The 8,067-nt window shown below is 33.6% G+C and overlaps 1 protein-coding gene across 1 annotated transcript; it reads left to right on the forward strand.

The window, feature by feature from the left end:
* Positions 1-1,019: 1,019 nt before the first annotated feature.
* On the forward strand, positions 1,020-7,919 carry LOC110444926 (golgin subfamily A member 3-like). Its single transcript, XM_021489275.1, has 8 exons — positions 1,020-1,098; positions 1,390-2,089; positions 2,466-2,648; positions 3,523-3,744; positions 6,383-6,595; positions 6,799-6,873; positions 7,111-7,335; positions 7,708-7,919. The coding sequence occupies exons 1-8, from the start codon at positions 1,045-1,047 to the stop codon at positions 7,917-7,919; spliced, it is 1,884 nt and encodes a 627-aa protein (XP_021344950.1). The 5' UTR covers positions 1,020-1,044.
* Positions 7,920-8,067: the final 148 nt, after the last annotated feature.

Raw genomic sequence — 8,067 nt, forward strand, 5'->3', positions numbered from 1 at the left:
ATAGCGCACTTACCTTTCACCAAGGCGGCCGGGGTTCGATTCCCCTATCGGACTTAAAAGGTACTCCGGGTTCCCCCTTACATTAAGACCCATGCGCGCTAAAATCCGGGCCAACAAGAGTGATAAGTTGAAATAATAATGTTTTCATAATTATTGTAAAAGAAATAAAGTTATATATTTCTTTGATAACAAACATTAGTTTGTGCTTTAAATGTAATTGATAACTCCTGTATATCAATGCTCATCACACCAAGTATTAATGTTTATAATACCGAGTATTAATGTTAATCCTACAAAGTATTAATGTTCATCATACCGGGTATTAATGTTCATCATACCAAGTATTAATGTTCATCATACCAAGTATTAATGTCCAATTGTTATAAAAGTAAATAACATACCATCTTAAATAACTGTGATATATTGAGCATTTTCAGTCAAAGTTCAGAATTTCACATAGTTTGTTGGAAAGGTATGAGACAACAATCGATATATCGGTTTAATCGATATTTCGTACATGTATAACAGCTAAGTGTACATACGCCTATTATATTGCCAACTCGTACATATTTAACATCTTTGGATATACGCTTCACTGGTCATTTGTCTGGTGAAGGAGACAGCTTACATACTGTACTAGACATAGAAACGTCACATATAAACACACCACTGTCTCTGAACATACAATGTACATGGAACTTTATATGATGCATTCATATATATATATATATATGGAAAAAGACAGTAAAAACAATCAATCTTTATGTGAAGCGTTTGGAGTAAACACTTGTGAGAAATTTCTTTCAGAATCGGTATCTACGTATAATATTCAAACATATTACAGGAACAAACAGCCCTTATTCATTATTTTCGTTTATTTGACAATACACTAGACTAAAACAGTTCTTTTTATACAGGTATAATTCCCTCGTTAACAATGTTTAATTTAGACACTATTGGAATACACATTAACTTATATAAATAATAAACATTACCGGTACTTTTTCAGTAAACAAAAGGGTCGACTGTCTTTAGAGTGTGAACATGGATTTATCTTGGTCTGCAGATCACAAAGCCGATGCCGGGACTATATTGAAGGTAATGTTAAATGAAAAAGGAGTCACATTCATTGTTGTTAGGTACCCTGACACTAGTTATTATATGTCTAGTGTAATGGGTCATTATATGAAACATACAATAATAGATAGTTGTACCGCGCGAATAAAGAGGTACATTGTTGTACTTTACATTTTCCTGAAAGAGAACTTTCCATTTGTTTAATAGAAAAGCAAGAATAGCTTGTTTTCAAATGTCTAACAAAATATTTTATTCATTCAAAAAAAAGGAGGTGTAAAGAAAAAAGACCGTTGAAACAATCATATTTTTCAGAACCTGCAACTTGAAGTAAACAAAAATATAACTGAATTGACAACCAATTTACACCAGCTTGACAGCGTGAATTCTGCATTAAGTGAAGGACAAGCAACGTTTGGACAGATATTATGCGAAACCTGCACGAAAGCTGTAGAATCTAAGTACAAAGAATTGCATTCAGAGGAGGACCAGTCACAGAGTAAGAAGAAATATAAAACGTTGGCACCAGAACGTCAACGGATTGTGAATGAAATAACAAAAGTTTTCATTGAGCTCGAACGTTCTCAGTCTACGGATAAAGGCGACGAACAATACTGCACACAGAAGGAATATCATGCTCAACAGATGTTGGAATTGGAAAACAAGTATAAAAAGGATTTACAGAATAATCAAGCTGAAATACTTGATTTAAAGAAACAAGTAAAGAAGTTGATAACTGAAAGGGATGACAATAACAAAAAACTTAAAACAATGTCAAGTCAGCTCACGTCAAATGAAAAGTTTGAACGCGAATTACGTAAATATCAAACAGAAAATAAGAGGCTACAAACCAACCTAGAAACAAGTGAACGTCGCAATGAACAGCTGCGGAAAGATGTGGAAAGGGGCGAGGACGACCTTCGGAAACAACGTCAATCATTCAATGAGGAGAGAACAAGACGAGAAAACGAAGATATAACAGATGGAAATATAAAAAGTTTTCACAACGATATGTGTATGTTTTCGTGCTTAGTTGCCTGTTCTGTCATTTATCTTAGCAACAATACGCTAATAAAAGTATCAATCATTTAAATACCAATCAATCACCATAAATAAGTAACATCACCAGAATGATAAAAGCGAAGGATACAGAATACGTCTTGTTTGATAGTTTTGTATTGTTTTAATTTTACCAATGTTTTGAAAAGGTATGTAAGCTAACACGAAATATATGTTTACGTTAACTTATTTATAAAAATAAAATATTTAAGCTACTCTAATGGAAAAATACCATATGATTCCAATGTTGTGATATGAATTATTTTCAGAAAAGCTTATTAAGAAATAGGTTGTTCATATGATAACGAACGTTAAATTTCATTTGACAACAGACACAGCGAATGTAGAAGCGGTTAGACCCGAACACGAGCACGATGTTAACACGAGAGACCGAACACATACGACAGAGAGGCAAACTGGACAGACGATAGGGTTATTACACAGGACAAATAACGACAACGTATCGTCCGGGGGAGGTCTTCATCAAGATATAGGGGGCTTGTCAGGGGATGTCGGTAAGAGCGTTTGATACAAGTAATTAAAGCAAACTTACTTTTGATGGAATAACTTTATTTACATGTTGATAGACAGAAAGTTTACATTTGAAAGAAAAGTCAAAAGTTTTATCGAATTTATCATATTATGACTTGACTGTTTCAAGTATGTTAGAACCACCTGGTAAATACAAATAACAGGTCCAAAATATAGAAATCGACGCAATTTGATATACTGAATATAATTTAGTTTAGTAATTATCTTAAAGGTGAGTGTGAAAGTGAGAACTGCTGGGACATTGTAAATAAAGTCACAACTATTATATGTCCTTTCATAATATGTGTTGTTGTTGTCAATGATCTCGGTAGCTATAAACATTATAGTCAGTTTTATTTACAGTTATCATTACTTGTCAACCTTATTTACATCAATACTGAATGTTATGAAATTACACAGTAATTAAAGGTCATTTTACTCGACACGGATTTCGGTTTCAAATGTATTCTCTGTCAAGATAATGTTATCGTCGTGTTATATTATGATTCTTGTCGTTTTGCATAGCTAAAGCAATCTTGATTCAAGTCAAAATTCTTTTCAACAACTAATAAAGGGGAATTAACGCTCCAAATGATCGAAGTATATAATTTCTCTTTAGATAATGTGTCGTTTCGTAGCATTCAAATTGTATACGAAAGAGACTGATACATTATAATGTCGATAAATAACCATTATTAAAACACTAATCTTTGATCTTATTATAGACTAAGCAAATTCATTATGTGCTGTTTAAGTAATCAAAGATTAAGATGAATAAATACATATTGCATACTAAAAAATAAGAATTTGATTTAGACAAGGACATTAGTAGTCACGTGTTTTGTTGGCCATTTTAAGACTCTACGCTAGAAGAAACCCTACAGAAATTGAAACAGATAGAAAAGGGTGCTGTTATAGTACAGAAGGAAAACGATGATTACAGAAGGGAAATTGTACAGTTTCACACACAGAGAAAGACACTTGAAGACAAGACCGTCTCCCTACAAAAGACCAATGAGGAGATGGCGCTAGTCATGAGAGATCTTCAACGTGACAACGAAAAACTTATCAGAGAACGAGGTAAGATACCTACAGAAGAATTTACAATTTTAATCTTGGTGACCTTTACGTGAAGGCAAATAATTTCACGGCAATTATTCCAGCTCATTTTCTGTTCACAAGTATAGAGGTATATCATTATACAGTACACACCTATTTGTAAGATACTGTGGCTGTCCCTTGGTCAGGAAATAACCGCACGTGTGGACACTGCCTCTACTCTTCCTATATAAATTATAATTCTGTTTGGAACTACATATTCTAATGCAAAAAGGTATCTAATTTCTTGAATAATGATATTTGAATTCTCACTTTGATGATTTATTTATTTAGGAAATAATCAACATGTGTCCATGTATTATGGTGGAATAAGCAATAAACTCAGGCCGCAAGAAAAGCAATTTATAAGGGCCGAGTTGATCATTTTTCCCAACATCTGCTTATCCAGAGTTATATTATCCGCCATAATATACAAACATGTTGATGATATCGATTATATCTAGTTAATTGTAGCAAATTCATTTTTCGCGTCTACCTCAGTGTCAAAAAACCCCAAAACGAATTAATTGCATAGTTTTATAGGAAGAAAATACATTTCACCACATTTATAATTCAATTCAAAATTGATAACAAAATCACAGTACGACATATTATATTGGCTTTAAATATTGTTATCATCCTTCTTCTTAGTATTACATAAAAGGGCTCTCAAAACATCTAATTTGTGTACACACATATCATTGGTGGATCTGGGGAATGCTTTGGGGCCAGGAACCCCCATCCTCCCATTGATGGTAAAAACAAAAACAGAAATATATGTAGAGCTTGCATGATGCTAACACCCATACCCCTCGACTGAAAATTTCTTCTGGATCCTGATTGTCTCCTCCAATCTCCATGGTCCATGTTGTACATGAACACACTTTAGATACCAACTGACAAACTTCCATGCATTAAGTTATGAATATGGATGCTATGTTGACATTAGGTCTCAGTTTCAGTTTCATATGACATCATACCCCTTTATCATGTACAATACATACACCTTTTGGGCGTGCCAGACACAATTTCTCCAGTACTCTAGTTCTAACTGTACTTGTTGGAAAGGCAATATGAATGTCCTCATCTTTGATTGATTAAGAATGGCTTTACTGCATTCCTGAAACATACTTAGGTGTACATAGGTATTCATCATGAATGAGAAAAAACATAGTACTTTTATTATTAGCGATAGTTACATACACGAGCATTCCATTTTGTATATTAACTATACAGAGAAAGGACTTCTGATACACTATCATGTACTTATTCATATAAAGATTTATCAAAATATATAGACCAAGTTAAACCAACGCATATATTGTTAAAATGATGTATTTCATATATACCATTAAAATGTTTAAACCGGAAAGGAACAGTAATGAATATGTGTAGAAAACAGATTATTTTTACTTTGAACTAATCAACGGAATGTTTATGCATGTAATAATAATGTAAAAGGTTATCGCTCTTAAAAAAACCCCAAAACTCAACAAATTTGCATTTAAGGGCACTTCTTAAATTTTACAGATTGTATGAATGTATACCTTATAAGACTTTTGATTTTTTTCCCCTTTTTAGCGGATGGGAGGTGACGTTCAAAATGTATATAAACTGATAAAAAAACAAACACTTCGATAAAGAAAATTATCTTGTACACTGTAATTACCTTCAGGGCACATAATTGTGAACTCCAGTGCACTACACTGTTAACTGTGGTGCACAAGTATGTGAACTCCAATGCATAAGCTAGTGAACTACAGTGCACAAGCTTGTTAACTCCAGTGTACATGCTTGTTTACTGGCGTTAACTTCTTTTGTTAACTCAAGTGCACTAGACTGCAAAGTTAAGTGTGCCCCCAACATGACCACATCATATTGCCAATTCGTCCATTTGGGATTCATACGTATAACTTAAGATTTTAAAATAGATGATTTTAATAGAGCGAAAGGGAAAGGTCAAAACAGAATCATTTATAACATCACAAATGTTCAAGCTTGAGCCACAACACATAATTTCTAATTTAATCTCTATTGTATGTCAATCCTGCCAGGATAAATTCCAGCGGCAAAGCTACAGCCAAGCCTGAAAATTGATGATCTACCAGCAGAGTAAAACACCTTATTATGTAAAAAAAAATCGCTAGAAAGACAAACGTAGGAAGAAATGAAATACCTATTTGAAACAAAATCAAATTGGTTGATACAGAAATTAAACAAAGTAAACATATCTTTGCACCATATGAATATTTGTTATCTATTTAAGACTCATTAGTGGTCCTTAAGGTCAATGGAATGAAAAATCCATAAATAATCTATTTCGTAATATTTTAGATTGTGACCTACATGTTTTCCAGAATTGGAAAAACAGCAGTTGCCGAATGTAATTCTGTGAGGATTCAAGAGGTTTTTCTTTAATAATGATCTATATTCAGTTTATTTTATAGCTTCTTTAATTTTTGAGTTGGAACGTTGTCCTCGTATGTTGACCCTTTGTTTTGTTTTCTTCTATCTCACTTGGAACATTCACAAGTAAAACATGAGAACTGACGAAACATTTCCATTATCTTCTATGGTATTATATTGCATTTATGTGACTGATATTATTTTTTCTTAAAAGATGAATATAACTCGGATCTTGTCAAAATGCGAAGAGGAACGGACAGGTACGGCAGAGACCCAAATGAGAAATACATGAAGGACATAGAAAAACTAGAGAGGGAGAAACGGACACTCCAGGAACAGAATGACTCACTGCGCAGGGCCAATGCGGGCACGTCATCCGCCCTGAGAGACTTACAGCAGGATAATGATGGTTTAACAGATGAACTCGGTAGGACAGCTTTTTTGTTATATTTCTGATAGCCGACACAACAGTCATAATATCAGCACCCACATAAAGCAGAACAGTTTTATTTGTTGTAGGCGTTGAATGGTACACTTTTTTGTTTCAGATCATTAACATATGTTTTTTTCTCAACACCGTCTAAAGAGAAATAAATAACAGATTGATTTATCGTTGTGTTTTTATCAAAGGTATAAAAGAACAGAAAACTCATGAAATAAAAAAAGTTCTGGAGGACATCCAACCGCGGGAAGGAAGATCATTAGGTGAACTATTTCCTTTCTTTTTTTTGCTTATTGCTATTACTGCTTAACTAACATATTCCCATAAAATAATGTCAATTGTTTTAACGAGTGTATAACCATAAGAACTGAACATATGTAATTAAGAAGTGTTCATATCGAGAAACGTGGTGTTCAACGAAGAAGGTTTTTAATTGAATCTAATCATATTACATGATACAATGTTTAATAAAGAATACGACAATTTTATTATGAGTACAGTGATGAGGTTAAGACGTGGATATCGTAGTGGAGTGGGCAGAGCTATGGTGGATATGGTTTTCAAGGAACTGAAGGGAATGCTTGAAGGCCGGTTCGATTCAGAAAACATTAAGTTTTCCATTGTGTTGAATAGTACACAGACAAATGAAGCCACTGTCGACGATGGACCTTCTTTTGTGTTATGTTTGAATACCTACGTCCAGGTGGCCTTGGGAAGTATCAAAGGTAAAGACCTTCATCACAAGTGTACAAGTTATTGTAATATATAATGTACAAGTAATACAAACACTTGGTGTATACGAAATTATATATGTTTTAGTAACAATAAATAATTTATGTACGGATACATATAAATCAATAATCATATACTTATTTAATCAAACACATTGGTTATAACGTTTGCAATATGTGTTTCATCACAAAGCAAGCTGGTTACAAAAGGAAAACAAAATATCATTTTGCATTCGATTTGCCGTAAACACAGCAATAACGCTCTTGTTGCGAACCCCATTAGTAATTACCAGACAGACCTAAGTAATAAACTATAGACAATCAAACATATTATATATATTATTTGAGAGAAACTTGTTTTTGTAGATGATAGAGATACGTACATCCTCGCACTACATCAGATTGATCAAGAGAATTTGTCGCTACTGACCCCTACCGGCAATAGTTTAACCGGAAGTGAGTTACAGAGGTTGGGCGGTCTCCTGGATATGGCTTTCAGTAGCGACGATGGACTTTACGAATGTGAACTCAACAAAACTGCTGTCGACAAAATAGTCAATCTTCTCAAGCAATATTGACTAGTTCTGACTTTAATTTCGATCAGACACGATACTTAGGTTGCCAGTAATATATTTCATTGCATCATATTTTTTGAGTAAACAATAGGATTGAAGAGCAGGTTAGGCCTATATAATTTCTCTCCTTAGGTTGACATGACAAAGACAA

Source organism: Mizuhopecten yessoensis, unplaced genomic scaffold, assembly GCF_002113885.1.
Source record: "Mizuhopecten yessoensis strain PY_sf001 unplaced genomic scaffold, ASM211388v2 hete_36189398, whole genome shotgun sequence".
NCBI classification, from domain to species: domain Eukaryota; kingdom Metazoa; phylum Mollusca; class Bivalvia; order Pectinida; family Pectinidae; genus Mizuhopecten; species Mizuhopecten yessoensis.

What these genes read in the sequence shown, in the direction of transcription:
- LOC110444926 (XM_021489275.1), top strand. Translation starts at nt 1,045, where the DNA reads ATGGATTTATCTTGGTCTGCAGATCACAAAGCCGATGCCGGGACTATA. An exon ending in GGGCTTGTCAGGGGATGTCG is followed by an intron (nt 2,649 to 3,522) that starts GTAAGAGCGTTT and finishes GGCCATTTTAAG; the next exon opens with ACTCTACGCTAGAAGAAACC. An exon ending in AAAACTTATCAGAGAACGAG is followed by an intron (nt 3,745 to 6,382) that starts GTAAGATACCTA and finishes TTTTCTTAAAAG; the next exon opens with ATGAATATAACTCGGATCTT.